At 46.3% G+C, this 16,092-nt stretch overlaps 2 protein-coding genes across 2 annotated transcripts in view; one reads left to right on the top strand and one right to left on the bottom strand.

The window, feature by feature from the left end:
• The window catches only part of CIAPIN1 (cytokine induced apoptosis inhibitor 1), a 14,695-nt gene extending 12,680 nt beyond the window's left edge, over positions 1 to 2,015 (bottom strand). The window contains exon 1 of the mRNA XM_010967296.3: positions 1,872 to 2,015. The gene's annotated coding sequence lies outside the window, so the exon portion shown is untranslated. The remainder of the gene's footprint in view (positions 1 to 1,871) is intronic.
• COQ9 (coenzyme Q9) lies at positions 1,991 to 16,092 on the top strand. Its single transcript, XM_010967343.2, has 9 exons — positions 1,991 to 2,125; positions 4,308 to 4,476; positions 6,035 to 6,170; positions 11,185 to 11,327; positions 11,588 to 11,672; positions 13,139 to 13,243; positions 14,526 to 14,681; positions 15,017 to 15,070; positions 15,392 to 16,092. The coding sequence occupies exons 1-9, from the start codon at positions 2,050 to 2,052 to the stop codon at positions 15,425 to 15,427; spliced, it is 960 nt and encodes a 319-aa protein (XP_010965645.2). The 5' UTR covers positions 1,991 to 2,049; the 3' UTR covers positions 15,428 to 16,092.

The following is a 16,092-nucleotide window of genomic DNA, read 5'->3' as shown; positions in this document are numbered from 1 at the left end:
TGTGTTCCATTTCCCCCAAAACTAATATTCTATGGCAACAAGGAGCTCATAAAATACATTTATTAATCATTAACCCTCAAAAATATAGCCACCACTTTCAGTCAGCATTTTCCAAATAAAATGGGACACAATGTTCTTTTAAAGTCAGAGTGTAATACTCTTCATCATCAGAGTTTTATGTTGTTGTCAGTCCATCTTTTCTAAAAAAAATAAGGAAAAAAATGTCTGGCATCCAAGTCAACATACTTAGAAGTGTGACTCAGCGCCCAGTTTCATTAAGTAAAAAGAGGGGGAGTAGACATCATTGTCACGCCACTGGACTTGTTTGTTAAGCACCTCTCCAACTCTGACTGTAGCACACACATGCCTGTGACCCTTCTAAAATGTTATTGGCAGGCAGTGAAAGCAGATGCCTGAGAATAACATCTGAAAATACACTTGTTTATTTTTAAGGCACCCAGTAAACATCAAATTTTGAGGCACTTAGCTCCTTTTAAGGATGAAGGGGACCCAAAGAAAAAAATAAGACTGAAGTTTAGCTATCAGTTCAAACCAAGGACCAAATTCTTTTAAGTCAAATCCATAAAAAATTTTGATAGTACTGACCGTTAACAGAAAGGGCAATTTTTAACTAAAATGAACTGACTGAAGCTCACATACAGAGGGAAAAAGGTGATAATCAGCAAAGAAACAGGAAGCTCAAAGGAAAAGAAATGGAGGACTGTCTCCAGGCAATTAGGTGTCAAAGTTAAGGGTTTCAGAAAGGATATCTAAGTGCTAGAATTTCCACAGGAAAGATTCATTTGAAGATAGGTGGACAGAATTCAGAAAACAAAACCTCATAGAGAGATCAATAGTATTTTACTGAATCTAGAAATATGGATCTGAAATTTTAACACTGGGGAAGTAGCTCTGGCTTACGGGGGCTTCCCTTACACCCATTCAGGGGATAACAAGAAGTTCTGAAAAGACTAGGGTTGATGAGTGTGCAAAGATACAAAGACAACCGTCTAACTGCACGAAATTTACAGAATGGCATGCTTAGCTCCTGTTGTTGGTTATCCGTAATCCCCAAACCATTAACTTCTTCCAATTATTGTGAAGCGCTCTGTATTTACGTATCTGTTCAGAGACTAGTCCGTGACCTCTGTGAGTTACGCAGAGAGCTTGGCACTCAATGTCAGCATAAAGGCCACCAGCCTGTCCCAAACTTGCGGATGGTCCAAATCACCTACGGACGTTTGTCAAAAATGATTCCAGGACTATATCCGGTTATACTGAATTGACTCTCTAGGGGAAAGAACTCGGTATTCGATTTATTAACAAGCATCCTGATGGTTCTTCCGATCTGGGAAGTTTAGGAAAACTCAGTTATACCAACTCAACACCTTGGAGGTTCAGGAAAGTCATAGGTTCAAAATTACAACCTGGGGGTCCAGGTACCCCCAAAGACGGAAACTTCAATTTCCTCAATGTTTGCGAAGAGGGACTGAAACCCAAGGTCACAACAGCTGGTTACTGGCAGAAGCGGGTCTCAGACCTAGGTCTCCCGGGCACCAGCTCAGGGCTCTTACTCCTCAGCGCACTGTCCCCCGGGGCCCAAGCCAGAACCGGTAGAGCGGGAGATGAGAGCGCCCGGAAAGGGCAGAAGCCACCACGCCAGGAGCCCAGGGCAGGCAGGGCCCATCCGGACCCTCACACCGGCTTCCCCCGGGTGAAAGCCCGCCGTGATCCTCAGGGAGCTGGCATGGCCACGTCTCTGCCGAAGGACGGGGCTAGGAACGGGAAATGAGAGGATCTAGGAACTAGAGTAGGCCAGGAGGGGGCCGTCAGGGAAGGGCAGGCTCTCGGACCACCAGCACAGAGCTCACCTGCCGCCCAGGGCTCGCTCCCGGCTTCTCCGCAGCAGCCGGCTCTGCGCCACGCGCCTCTCGCGAGAGGAGGAGGTCCCAGCGGCGCGGGGAGGACGAGAGTGGCCGCGCCGAGGGACCGCGCCGCGTACTCTGCACTGCCAGTCGCGTCGCCGTCCGCGGCTTGCCCGCTTCCAAGATGGCGGCGGCGGCGGCGGTGTCCGGTGTGCTGGGCCGGGCTGGTTGGAGGCTCCTGCAGCTGCGGTGCCTGCCCGGTGAGGGGGCGGCCGAGCCGGGGAGCAGGAAGGGAAGGGGAGGGGGTGCAGAGCGACCTGGGCTGGGTGAGGGGCGGAAGAGGCCTTCTTGTCGGCTCGAAAGCAAGGTGAGGTGAAGGGCATAGCGGCTCTCGCGGACACCCTGGCCTTGAATCGGCCGCCTGGCTGGCTTCTGGCCCCAGTCTCGAGCTGTGAGGGACAAAAGCATCAGGGAAGAGCTTGTCACTCCCATTTCATGAAGTTGAGGGACCCCGAGCAAGAGCTGTGGGTGCGCAAGGTCACGCAGCTCGTCGGTTGCAACCTGGCAGACTCAGTCTCTTAACTCCATTGTCAAGTCCCTGGGCCCTGATCTCGGGGAACAGCCAGAGAGCGCCTAGTCGCCTTTTCCTCCAAGTCAGTCATTTCCCTACCGCCTAAATAATTCTGTGATAGCTTCGTATCACCTTTCCCGCTATATAGTCAGTATTTTTGTTTATACATCTTGAGTTCTTAAAATTATAGACGTTTACTTGAAAGAGGAAACTTTATATCACTACCATAAATGGAAAATCAGTGTCACCTTCCATAAATAGAATGTATGCATTGACACAGTAACATAAATATCTAACTAATGAAATAATAAATATTCTTCTGTATTTTACCTGAAATCTTATGATGTACTGCAGTGGTTTCACAATATTGCTTCCAGATCTCCCATGCCCTTTTCAAAGTTTTATGAATGTTTGCTCCATTTTTTTCTGTACATATACTAAAATATTGATTTTTTACACATATGTGCTATGTTTATTTTAAAAATCATTGTTTCCTGAATTGGTCCATAAATTTTTTTTAAATGAGTGCCCTTTTTAAGTTGTTTTTATACAAAACTCCAAACTAAATATGTTCAGTAAAAGTAATGCCTGTGACCCAGCAAATTTACTCCTAGGTATTTACCCAACAGAAATGAAAGCATATATCCACAAAAGCATATTTGTAGCATCTTTATTTATAACAGCCAACACTGAAACAGCCCAGGTGTTCAACAGAATAGTGTTTCTTGGTGGAATACTACTTAGCAATAAAAAGTAACAATCTGCTGATTGACACAAAAATATGAATCAATCTAAAAAATAATCTAAGCAAAAGAAATCTTACACATGCATGCATAGGACACATCAGTATGATTCTATTTAAATGAAATTCTAGGACAGGCAAGACTAGGGTGAGAAATTCAGAACAGTGTGGGGGACTGGGAATGGGGAATGACTGGGAAGGAATACGAGGGAACTTGACAGAGTAATGTTAATCTCTAGATAGGCATTCAAGTTGTGCAAGTGTATACATTTGTCAAAACTCAGAATTGGCCTGTTTAAGATTTGTACATTTCATTGAGTATAAATGTCACCTCGATAAAAGAACAGTAAATAAATATTGAACTCTACTTGATAAGTGTGATGAAATGTTTAGAGATAAAGAACACTGATGTCTGCAACAAATGCATCAGAAAATGAGACGGATTGATAAATGAAGAGTGTGAGGGATAGATATATACAACTTAGGTGATGGGTATACAGATGTTCATGCCATAATTACACTTGTCTGTACGTTTGAATTTTTTTTTATAGTAAAATGCTGGGAAAGAAAACAGTAGTAAGAGCCTTTGCTTAGGAAACACAATACTGTACTTCCCAAAAGCCCTTTCCTGGAGTAAATGGGGTGTTGCAACATTGCAGATGAGAAAGCAGATAGCGACACCACATAAATACTAGAGAGTCAGTACTCAGACCTTCTAATTTCTAGTCCAGTGCTCCTACCATGATATATAAATATGTAACATTTTCACGTCACTTTCGTTTTGAAGGGAGCCTCACAACACTCTCATTGAGCAGGTAAAGATTATTACTCTTAATTTGCATGTTTTAAAGTCATGCTCATTGGGATGAAATAGTTTGCCCATTACCACACAGCTAACAAATGATGGAAAGACATCTAGAAGACAGGTCTTCTGCTTCCTAATTCATGCATTTGCCACCACATCACTGTTGCAAGATTTACCCAAGATTTTTTTTTGGGATTCAACACTTGGATGAATGGTTCTGGTTTTCCTCTGATTATCCTCTTGCTCGTCCCTCATACCACTCTGCGTGTCAAAGGGTCTTCTGTGATGAGTGTGTCTGACTGACCAGCCCAGTTTCTGTTTCAGTGCCGTGCTGCCGACCAGCCCTGCTGCCTCGTGCCTTCCATGCTTCAATTATGCAGCTGAGATCTTCAGAAGAGCAGAAGCAGCAACCTCCCCCCTCCTTTTCTCAGCAACATCCTGAGACGCAAGGCATGGAAGAACCCCATCCAGAGTCTTCTCGTTCACCCCCCAGGTAGGCACCAGAGCCCCAGTCCACCCAGTTCTGGCCACTTTGTGTGGTTGGGTAAGTCTGTTCTCCTTCCTCTCTGCTCTCTCCCCTTCACACCTTTTATCATTTTCAAGACTATCTTGAAAGGAACCTATTTGTTGTTTGTTTTTTTTTTTTGTGAAAATGGTGCTGGTACATTCTAAAACATCTAAACAATACAAAGAATTTCACAAAATTAAAACAAAGGATGGTCAGGAGGGGCTTCTGGAAAAAAGGTAGCTCCTGGGTCTGCCCTGTTGGGCTCACCCACCAGAAACAGCAGACCGAGGGTGATGGGCAGCTTCTCCCACCCTGAAGGACACAGGTGCCTGGACCCTCAGAAGGAGCCTTGAGCCCATTGCCTCCTACCCTTTACTATCTAGCCTAGGACACTAGGACCCAATCCCTCCAGACACTGGTGCCCAGAAAATAAAAATAAAAATAAAAAACAAGTAATAATAATAAAACAAATAATTACCAGAAATCACAAACCCAGAAATAAGTCTGCTAACATTTTTGTGAATATCCTTTTAGATGTTTCTCTAAGCATATTTCATATATAAACCTACATGTATTATAAATGGCTAATTATACTGTATACTGTACATGCTGTTCCAGAATCTGGTTTTTCACTCAACAGTATATCTTTTTTTTTAAGCAACTTTTTGTGGTATAATTTCTGTACAGTAAGCTACACATATTTCAGATGCACAATTTGATGGATTGTGATAGATGTGTACCCCTATGAAAACATCAACAGTACACCTTTAATGTCTTTTCACAGTCTATATTATTTTAGTGGTTGCATAATATTCCAGCAAATGACAGTACCAAAATTTATTTGACCTATCTTTTATTGATGGATATTTAGATTTGTTTCCCTGGTATGAAAGATAATGTGATAAAGTGTGTGATTCAGCAGTGGGCACGCTGAGTCAAGGATATGCACATTTAACATTTTTTTTTTTTACATATGTGGGGCCACATTGCCCTCCAGAAAGGAAATAATAATTTATATCTACATTAGATATTTTGTCTTTTATTAATCCTGCCACTGGGAAATTCCTCTGCTCTAAAATTAGAAATTAGAAATCATTTCTCTGCTCTCCCGATGAAAGTACTTTTCATTTCAATTCAACAAATACTGTTTGAGGACTTACTTTGTGCCAGGCCCTGTGAATAATGTAACCATTGTCCCTGTCTTCATAGAGCAACAGTTTGGCAAAAATCCAGATAAAGAAACAGTATGATAAGGCTATAAACAGGGAGATCAGCGTGCTGCAAGAGCATGTGCCTCCTGTCACATGGCCTCCTTGCTCACTGGTTCCTTTCTCTCAGTGACTGTGGGAAGCGACGGATGATATAACTTTTACTCTGTTGGGCATTTAAACAGTAATACTGACAGAACTAAAAGTCCTCCCAACATGTTCTAAGAGGACACACAGAGTCTATGGTCAGGCACATTCTGCCTGCCCAGCAGCCTGCAGTGAGATGAGGTGTGCTGGGCCCCGTCCCCATGCCTATCTTGGATTTCGGGTCTCAGGTATACAGATCAAGGTGGCGAGGAGGAGGAGGACTATGAGAGTGAGGAGCAGCTGCAGCACCGCATCCTAACGGCAGCCCTGGAGTTCGTGCCTGCCCATGGGTGGACGGCAGAGGCAATTGCAGAAGGAGCCCAGGTGTGTATGGGTGAGGGTGGGGCAGCGTGACCAGGATCAGCCAGGAGGGAGTCACACCAGCCAGAGCGGAGGGCTCCCCGCTTGCTTCCAGCCCAGCTCAGAGCCCTGGGGCCTCTCACTGCTACAGGATTTTCTGGGTTGGTTAGTTTATTTTTCCCTAATAGAGTGGAAATGGCTTTATTTTTAAATTATATTTTAATTTAAAAAGTATATACTATGGAGTTGGTTCTTGGGAGTTAGATTCTAAAGGCAGCTCATTAGGCAAGAATTGCTTATGATCAAAACTGCCATATTTCATTGACTCTAAGATGCCATTGATTGGAAGAAGCACCATTATTTTATGCTTCACTAAAAAAGGGAAAATGCTGTCTATTAAACTATGACACATCATCAATTATATGATTCATACTGATTGTTTAAAATGAAAAAATTTGTGCATCTTAGAATTGATGAAATATGGTGTTTGAAAACCCAAGAAGGCACCACCTTGAAGGGCAGCACACCTCATTTTTCTCAGTAAATCTAACAGTCCGTGTTTCTTTTCGCAGTGGAACAGACCACTGCTTTAGGTTAAGCCATGGGCTCATGTTTAGGCCTTGTGGTATAGAATCATCAAACATAGTCGGATACCATCCCATGAGAGGGCTGTGAGGATGGAGATGGAAGGAATTACAGATTCCCATCTGTCATCTCAAGCATGGGGACAACTTTGCTGCTTTACTTAAACTTAACTAATACTTCTCTTTGTCTTCTCTCACTCTCCCAAGAGCACATATGGTAACAAGTCATATAAGTGAAATGTGTATACCATATGACTCTACTGTGTGCTCATTGAGAAAGCTTTGAATAATACAGATATTAAAAAAGAATGTAAAAATCATTTGTGACACACCAAAGATCAATATTTTGATATCTATTCTTTCAAATAAAAAAAACCCTTTCATTTATTAATTATTCTTTAAATATTTATTGAACAAATGTATGCTAGGTCCTAGGGAACATCATAATGATCAAGATGGACACAGTTCTGCCCTTTTTGAGCTTCCAGTCTGGCCACGTTAATCAAATCTATACAAATACACATTTATAAAATGTGATAAGTGCTGTCAGGAAAAGGTGCTGTGGAGACGACAGTGGAGGGACCTGACCTCATATGGGGCAGGGTGAGCACATGGTGAGAAAAGGCTTTTGAGCTGGGAGCTGAGGAATGAGTGGGGTTTACCTGGTTTGGCGGGGATGGGGGCAGACAAGTCCAGACAGAGAAACAGCATGTGCAGAGTAGAAAGAAGCCTGCACATTAGAGGAACCGGGGAAAACCATCACATGGAGAGTGAAAGGAGAGACCTGATCTGAGTGAGGCTGGGGAAGGGTCAGTTGAGGCCAAATCAGGCAAAGTCCCAAAGGTCACGTTAAGGAGTTAGACTTTTATTCTAAGAATAATTGGAGATTTGGATTCAATTTAACATGGCAAAACCATCATTTGGCTGCTGGGTGAAAAATGGATTGGAGGCAGAGAGTCACTGGGAGCTGCTGCCAGTCATCTGGGATAGATGAGGGCTTTCTGACCTAGACCATTGGCAGTGAACGCAGAGGCAAGTGGGTAGGTTTGGTGAAAGAATGACACAGGAGGAAGTGACAAAATAGCACCCGCGTTGCCTGCCAGCTTGCATGTGTGGGTACATAGTGGTGCTGTTTTCTGAGATGAAGGCCATGGGAAGAGGACCAGGTTCGAAGAAGGCTCATGGATACAATCTTGAGCTTTGTTGAGTATGAGGGGTCTTTGGGTCAACCAACGGGAGACCTCAAGCATACAGATCTGAAGCTGGAGGAGCTACCTGGACTAGAGTATCTGTCGGGGCATTATCGACATATGTATGTGGTAATTAAACCATAGAAGCAAGTGAGACTGCCGAGGGTGGTGTGAGTGTGCCCAGAGTGTCGTGTGAAAAGAGAGGAGTCTAGGTCCTTGGGGAACTCTGACGTTTAGGATAGGACAGAACAGAATGAGCTGGCAAAGAAGATGGAGGTAGAGTAGCCTGATGTTGGAGGCAAAGCAGGAGAATGTGGATTAAGCAACCGGACATTGATCACTGCGGCAGCAGCCATGTGAGGGGAGCACCAGTCAGAAATAACGGATGGGTGGAGAAGTGAGTAGAGGGTAAGGAAGTGGAGAGGCATTTGGCAGCCAGAGGTAGAAGAGAGCTGGTATGTACCGAGCGGGGGAAATTGGCTGAGTGTTTGAATACTGGCCTGGCGGTGCAGTCACAAGGGTGACGGTGAAGATCCAAGAGAAAGTGGCGAGATAAAAAATATGAGGTTCCTTGAAGGCAGGAATTACGAAATCTGGAAAACAGGTGGAAAGACTGGCCTTAGATGTATTAGGGGTGAAGTTGGAGAATACAGCTGCAGGTTTAGTTTCTAGATGAATCTTTAAGGAGTTCCCAGGGGATGTCTTCTGTTTTCTCTGTGAAGTAGGTGTGGTTGTCTCATGAACCTGAAGTTGGGCAAGAGTGGGAGGAGACAAAGGTGTGGAGGCAGCAGAGGAGGTTTGCAAGAATCATTACAGAAAGGTGTGGAACCAGTTGAGGGCAGAAATGTAACAGAATCGTTTGGAAAAATCTGATTGTACTGAAAATTCTATGGTTAACTGGCTTTTTTCACTCTGCACTTCTCCATTCATATGGCTGCATAATGCCTATTGTATTTACTTGAACTCAATTGATGAACATTTGGATTTCCAACTTTTTTTTAATATTTTTATTTTTTTTGAGGGGGAAAGTAATTAGTTTTTTTTAATCTATTTATTTTTAATGGGGGTACTGGAAATTGAACCCAGAACCTTGTGTATGCTAAGCATGTGCTCTACCAATTGAGCTATACCATCCCCACTCCAATTTTTTTTAGTATTATAGACCTATTTATATGACATTTAAGTACATTTCTGGTTGATTTCTTTAGGACAAATTCTGAGAAGTGGAGTTAGTCTTTCAGGGGGTGCATCAGTCAGAAGAAATCATACCAGCTACTCAAATAGAGAGAATTTAATACAAAGAATTGTTAACTAGATGTGAAGTTGGTAACCAGGTAACTGAAAGGATAAAAAGAACACTAAGGTACAGAGGTAACACCTGTAGGAAGTAGCTCCCATCCCCAGGGCGAAGGGAACAAAGGGAAGAGTTGGAATTATTAAAGCTAGAAGCTTGAGGGAGAGCCCCTATGGAGGTGAAACTCAGGAAGGGTGCTGCTCAGCTGGCGCTGGCATCTCTCAGCGTGGAGGAAGGGTCTCTTGGGGCTGGTGCCTGACCTCTGGGGGTTGGGGAAATGGTGGGGCGGTGGGGAGGGCAGGGAGAGGATGGTGGCTCGATGAAACTATTTCTGTGAGTGTTGGGAAAGCTGCAGACTGGGTTCAGCTGCTGCTGTGAAGAAGGACACTGCTCACACAAACTGCTAGCAGACAGGAAGTAATCCAGAAGGAGCCAGTCCCTTCCTCCTCCAGCCTTGCAGTCTCCCTCTAGCGACCCTATTGGCAGAGCTAACATGGAGCCAGAAGTATGGCTTGCAGGGCCCCAACCCCTGAATCACACAGCTGAGGATGGAAGGGCAGGTTTGGAGCTGAGAGACAATACCTCAACACCTGGCCGGGAGAGTATGTATATGTTTGAGGTTCCTGTTACGTACGTAGTAGAGGCAGTATAGCCTGGTGGTTAAGAGCTTTAAGCCTCCGTTTCCTCATCTATAACATGGGGATGATGGTAATATCCACCTCCTGGCGTTGCTGTGAGGCTGCGGCAAGGTCGTATATGTTCTGTGCTTAGCCGGCACCAGGCACACAGAGAGCACACAGCCAACCTTAGTATTGGTGCTGCTGCAACTCTGATGTTGACGTCAGTATTGCCAGATTGCCCTCCAGAAAGGCTGGGTACTTCCACCAAAAGAGAGGCACTTTCCCCACTCCCATTTGTGGGAATTCAGAGTTATTGGGGTTTTTTTTTCCTCCTCTGCCCTCCCTGCTGCTGTCAGGGTTCTGCCTACACTAGATGCCCAGTGATTGCTGTATGTCAGGAATAGCAAAGGATCTTTGTGGCTTTGTTAACTCCTTGACAATTCATTAAGAAAAGTTTGTGTGTGTTTGTTTTAAACCACTGAGAGACCTACTTTCCAAGAGATTTAGGGTAAGTGAGTTGGTGAGGAAGGGAGTTATGAGCGCTCTTCCCGAGCCCCTTTTTATAATAGTTACAACTGTGGATTACAAGTGTCAGAACTCAGCTCTGGGGGGAGGAGGGTATAGCGCAGTGGTAGAGTTCATGCCTAGCATGCAGGAGGATCTGGGTTCAATCCCCAGTACCTCCACTAAAACAATAAGTAAATAAACCTAATTACCCTCCCCCCAAAAAAGAAAATAAAGTTAAAAAAAAAACTATATATATTTAAAAATTAATAAATAAACAAATAAAAAGTCTCTCTTTAAAAAAACTCAGTTCTGGCTCAAGCAGGAAAGGGAATACTTGGCTCATTTAATAACAGAAAAGTCTGTAAGTAGCTCAGTGTTCTCAACTTGTGCTTCTGGGTACTGTCTCTGCAGCACATCTTCGCTCTCCCCTCTGTGAGCTTCATTCTCAGCAGGGGCTTCCCAGACAAGACTGAAAATGGCTCAGCAGCCCCAGAGGGAAGAGAGTACTTCTTTCCCATCGGTACTAGCAAAAGTCTGGAGGGGGCCTCTCAGGGCTGCATTTGGCTACGAGCACACCCCTGACCTGGTCGCTGTGAATGAACTCCACTCACTTATCCAAGTCTGGGTCCCCTGCTTTGAAACACACCCCAGAGCTTGATGGAGTAGTTGGGGGACTGGTGATCTGCTTCACCCAGATCCCACGAACCAAGAAAGAAGAGTCGGGGGGTGTCCTGCTGAAAATCAAGCTGCTGCTACTAGAAGAAGAGGCACTGGTGGTGAGCAGGCAGCAGAGTCTACTCCACCTGCCCACCACTTTCCTATTTTCCCTCTCCCCCTTTGTAGTCTCTGGGTCTCTCCAGTGCAGCCGCCAGCATGTTTGGGAATGATGGCAGTGAGCTGATACTGCATTTTGTGACCCAGTGCAACGCTCGACTCACCCGTGTGCTGGAAGAGGAGCAGAAGCTGGTACAGCTGGGCCAGGCAGAGTAAGTCCTTATGGTATCATCGCTCAGGGTGGCAGCTAATGTTCAAGGGACTCAGGCCCCACAGCTGTCCCCAGGGGGCCAGTGCAAGCAGAGCCAAAAGAGCAGCCCTGAGCAGCCCTGCTGCTTTGATGGGACTGAAACGTAGCTGCTTGTCTCTTCAGGAGCTAGTGGGACCCTTGCCGCTAGGACTAAGTAAACCGTGTAGCACCAAGCCCATGCCTTTGACCCAGAGACACTCTGTTTTCTTTTCCCTCTTCCAGGAAGAGGAAGACAGACCAGTTCCTGAGGGACGCAGTGGAAACCAGACTGAGAATGCTGATCCCGTACATTGAGCATTGGCCCCGGGTACAGAGTCCATATGCAGGCCACAGGGCAACAATGTATTCATGTTTATGATTCTTAGCACCTTTCACTTAGAGGACGTGGCACACTGTTCAGAAGTTAGCTCATTAATCTCCACAAACCCAGGGATACTCAGTGCACTTGGTAGATCTAGGTTTCAGATTTGGGAGAGCCAAAGAGAGTGCCTCTGAGCCATCTGTGTCTCTGTTCCTGGAAATGTGAGTGAGTCCTAGATCATGTCCTGGATGGGGTCTTAGTGGCCTGGGTGTGCCACCAGGTCTTCAGTGAGGAGGAATCCACAAAGGAGATTAGAAAAGTCAAAAGATTTTACTGACTGTCATTAACAGGCCTGTTCTAGAGCTCAGGGGACTGGGATTTCTTTTCAGCATGACAGTGCGATGCTTTGAGAATTGGAGTATTCATTCCAAAGGCCTTTCCCCCGGTTTTCTGAAACTCCTTTCTTCCTATTTCAAAGTGTATCACAATGTGGGCCATTCTCTCAGTTAAGAAAGTCAAAGCACTTCAGAACTGAGAGGACCCAGAGATCATCTAGTGTCCTTTGCCCAGCTGGGAGACTGTTGAGCATGTAATTTCAGTCAGTCGGTTGCCAGACATTTGAACACTGGCCGTGCGCCTAACAGCAGGCTGGGCGTGAGGGAGTAGACCCCAGCGTACCCATCCCTGCCGATGCTTGCCTCGCTTGATTTTCTGATCTCCGGCTTGACTCACTTCACCTAGCATTTAAAGCAGTGCAGGTTGCATGGTTTAGGCTCTGGCTGCCTCCTTATTTGGCATGTTTCCTTCTGGGCTACTTCAAGAAAACTTTTCAGCTAATCCAGGATGTCTCTGCCCAGCTCCCACTGACCAGTCAGTGGATTTTAGTTGGCAAAGTGGCCAGCCCTTCTACTGTCAGGAGTTAAAGTCTGCTAATGGAGGCACCTCTGGGTTGTGCCATCGCATATATTGAAGGATTTTCAGTTTCAGGTAACAAATCAACTCGAGTCAAGGGGAAAAAAAATGGAAGGAGTTTATCATGAGGCTGCAGCAGAGCATCAGGGGCAGGAGTGCTACTGGGCTCTGGGAGTGGCCTCGAATTTGGACCTGGAAACTACCCTCAGACTCCCCTCCTGTCTCTCCTACTTCCTCCATGATGCAGAGTTGGGTGCTTCCCCCACCTTGCTCTCAATACTCAAAGAGACCAGGCGACACCTGGCTGTCTGCATTCCCAAGTCCACATGCTAGGGATTCAGAATCTGACTGGGCCAGCTGTGGGTGGGATCGGCCCTGGCTCTTGTCAGCTGTAGTCGGGATCGTTAGATGCCAGGAGCTCACACCAGAGGGTGGAGATGGTGAGTCTGAGAATGAGGGCTGGGTGGGCCCCCACTGTACCTCCATGGAGAGGTGAGGCGCCAGCCACCTACGCGCTGTTACTGCTGGTGTGCAGAATCTCCTCTGTCATCTCTCCTCAGGCTCTCAGTGTCCTCATGCTCCCCCACAACATCCCGTCCAGCCTGAGCCTGCTCACCAGCATGGTGGATGACATGTGGCATTACGCTGGGGACCAGTCCACTGATGTGAGTGCTTTCTGCAAGCCCACAGGATCCTGGGAAGGGCTTGGGTTAAGCATTTCCTCAAGAAGTTTGTGAAATTTCTTTGATAACAAGTCCCTCCAGGGGGACTGCAGTGTCATTCCCATCTTGGAAAGGAGAGGCTAAGGTATGAGGAGGGTCCCTCAACAAGCCACAGTGGGGTCTAGGTCATCTTCATTCAGGGACCAGTGCTCTAGCCACAAACCAGTCATACTCCTTCCTCCCTGGAGTGGTAACACAGGGCATCAGAGGGCCTTGTGATTGGGCTGCCATGTTGGAGTCACTACCCCCTCAGTCTACTAAGGTTTAGATTCTGTAGCAGACTTTCTCAGTATGTGTCTTTTATGAGAGTGACTGGGGAGGGAAAAAAAAGAATGCCTTGGAGACTCCCATTGCTTTAAAAGGAAACTGCACCCCCCCCCCAGCCCATCTTGGCCTGCTTTGCTAAGAGATCAATATGCCTTTAAACAGGTACCAGGAAAGGATCTGACTTGCTAATGCTATCATGTTTCTGGTAGGAAATTAAAAAATGTATATATATATATACCTTCATAAAAGAAATTAATGTGTGATGATACTTTGTGGAATCCAGGATGGGAGGCAAAGAGATGCTCCCACCACAGTTCTAACAAAGTGCTTTAATAAACTCCCCCCATGTGGAAATATACCACCAACAGAGATGGTAGGAAAATAAAATTAGAAAGTAAAGAAATTAGAGGGATAAAACATGAAGCATCTGAGCTAGAGCTCTGGAGTGGGTGGCCGGGACAGCTGGAAGTTGCTGAAGGACTTGAACTCTCAGCTCTTCCCAGGTGTCCCAGTCTGTCCGTGATCCTGTCTCAGCCCTCATTTCACCGATGAACAAACCAAGGTTTGGTCATAACTGGCTGAACACAGAGCCTCCCTGGAGCTTAGATGTCCTGAGACTTAGGCTTTCACTGGTATTTCCAAAGCCGAGTGGCTGTAGCAAAGTCTCATGGGATGCTTATTAAACATCCAGATCCTGGCACTTGCTTCAGACCCACTGACTCTAAACTCTTATGAGGTTGGGTCCAGGAGCTTGCATCTTCATCTCCCAGATGATTGTGATGCCTTGCCTAGTTTGGGAACAGCAGTCTTGTCCAGAGGGCCATGTGTATCTGTGAGGGAAAGAAGAAATCAGGAGGGAGCCCATGAGTACCAGTGGCTTTGAGTAGGAACTACCCCAGACTTCTCCCAACCCACAGCAATAGTGGTGAGCCACCTTTCTGGATGGGTTTCTTTGCAGTTTAACTGGTACACCCGCCGAGCTGTGTTGGCTGGCATCTACAACACGACAGAGCTGGTGATGATGCAGGACTCCTCCCCAGACTTTGAGGACACTTGGCGCTTCCTGGAAAACCGAATTAAGGATGCAATGAACATGGGCCACACTGCCAAGCAGGTAGCTGGGGGCTAGCCATTTGGGAAGCCTCAGTAGACACACTGTCCCCTTCAGGCCACACTGGTCACCTGTCTGTTCTCTTGCTCCCCCTCAGCCTCAGCTAACAGTCCTCAGGACCTTCCCAGGGAACCTGAGTGGTTCTTCCTCATCCCAGCCCTTCCCTAAGAGCCACACTTGGCCCGTTTGTGATTGTGTTGTCCATAGCTCCTCCTCCAGTCCACAGGGCCCTCTTGACTCTACCTGTCAGGACAAATAGGCCTACTGATTTGATCTGCCTGTCCCACCTTTGAGCTAGAGGTGGGGGCTTAAGAGAACCTGATTCTGACCCCTCCTAGGTGAAGTCCACCGGAGAGGCCCTGGCGCAAGGACTAATGGGAGCAGCAGTGACAGTGAGTACCGCCCAGCTCATCCCTGCCCATCCACCTCCAGCGCTGTGATTCTTACGTGTGTCACTGACCCCAAGGAGTTTTGTAGCCTTAAACTGAAAAGCTAATAGTAAGACACAGTGGTTCAGTCCCAATCTCTAGATCCCAAATATCCCACCTTTTTATTTTTTACTGTCATCAAGAAACAGTGCTGATTCCCAGGACCCTGGCATGTCAGATCTCTGTATCATAACCACTCATGCCACCTTGAAAATCTAGATCTTTCCCATTGGAATCCTAGAGGCAGGGCAAGAGTTCATCACTCTGTTTCCATCCCTTTATCAGCTCAAGAACTTGACGGGTCTAAACCAGCGCCGGTGAGCAAGCAGGGGTGTAAGCTAGAGTGCCCAGAAGAAAACCTGCAGATACATTTAAATGGCTTTGAAACACAAAGAGCTGTCCACGGAACAGGGTGTTAACAAGAGAACACCAAAAGACTCTGCCACACTACCACAGCCACCTGGAAACCACGGGGCACTGGATCAAACAGTTGTAACCTGGGATTGGGCCACTTCTTCAGTTCCTAACACCAGGCCAGGCCTCCTCATACCTTTCTGCATTGCAGTCATGTGACTGAAAAATGTGGCACTCGATCAAGCATTCAAGCCACGGAAACCCAGCACATCCCTGTCATGGTCTCTCAGGCACCTAGATCATGTCAGCCTTCTTAGAAGTGCTCCCTGGGGCTTGCAAGATGGAGTCGGAGTCTGAAGCCACCTGAAGTGGCAGCTCATCCACAGCCCAGCACAGGCCAGTGCACACAGGGTGTTCCATGCTGCCCTTTCCTTCTCCAGGGTCTTGAGCTGCTGCACCTGGGAACCCCCTGAGCAGGCGGCCTCACCTTAGACTGGTGCTTGCTGGACAGCAGTGTTTGGCCTGGTCAGAGGTGTGGTCCCAGGCCTCGTGTCTCGTTACACCAGCACACGTTGCAGCATTATTAGTGAACTTAGAATCTGTAAAAATTGTAATAAATGTTTGAAGCAGTT

Source organism: Camelus bactrianus, chromosome 9 (genome assembly GCF_048773025.1).
Source record: "Camelus bactrianus isolate YW-2024 breed Bactrian camel chromosome 9, ASM4877302v1, whole genome shotgun sequence".
NCBI lineage: Eukaryota > Metazoa > Chordata > Mammalia > Artiodactyla > Camelidae > Camelus > Camelus bactrianus.
Note: the sequence above shows the minus strand (reverse complement) of the source record. Positions and strands in the feature narration are given on the sequence as shown.

Coding starts and splice junctions, on each gene's coding strand:
- COQ9 (XM_010967343.2), top strand. CDS start 2,050: ATGGCGGCGGCGGCGGCGGTGTCCGGTGTGCTGGGCCGGGCTGGTTGG. Junction 11,328..11,587: donor GTACAGCTGGGCCAGGCAGA/GTAAGTCCTTAT, acceptor TCCCTCTTCCAG/GAAGAGGAAGACAGACCAGT. Junction 15,071..15,391: donor TAATGGGAGCAGCAGTGACA/GTGAGTACCGCC, acceptor TCCCTTTATCAG/CTCAAGAACTTGACGGGTCT.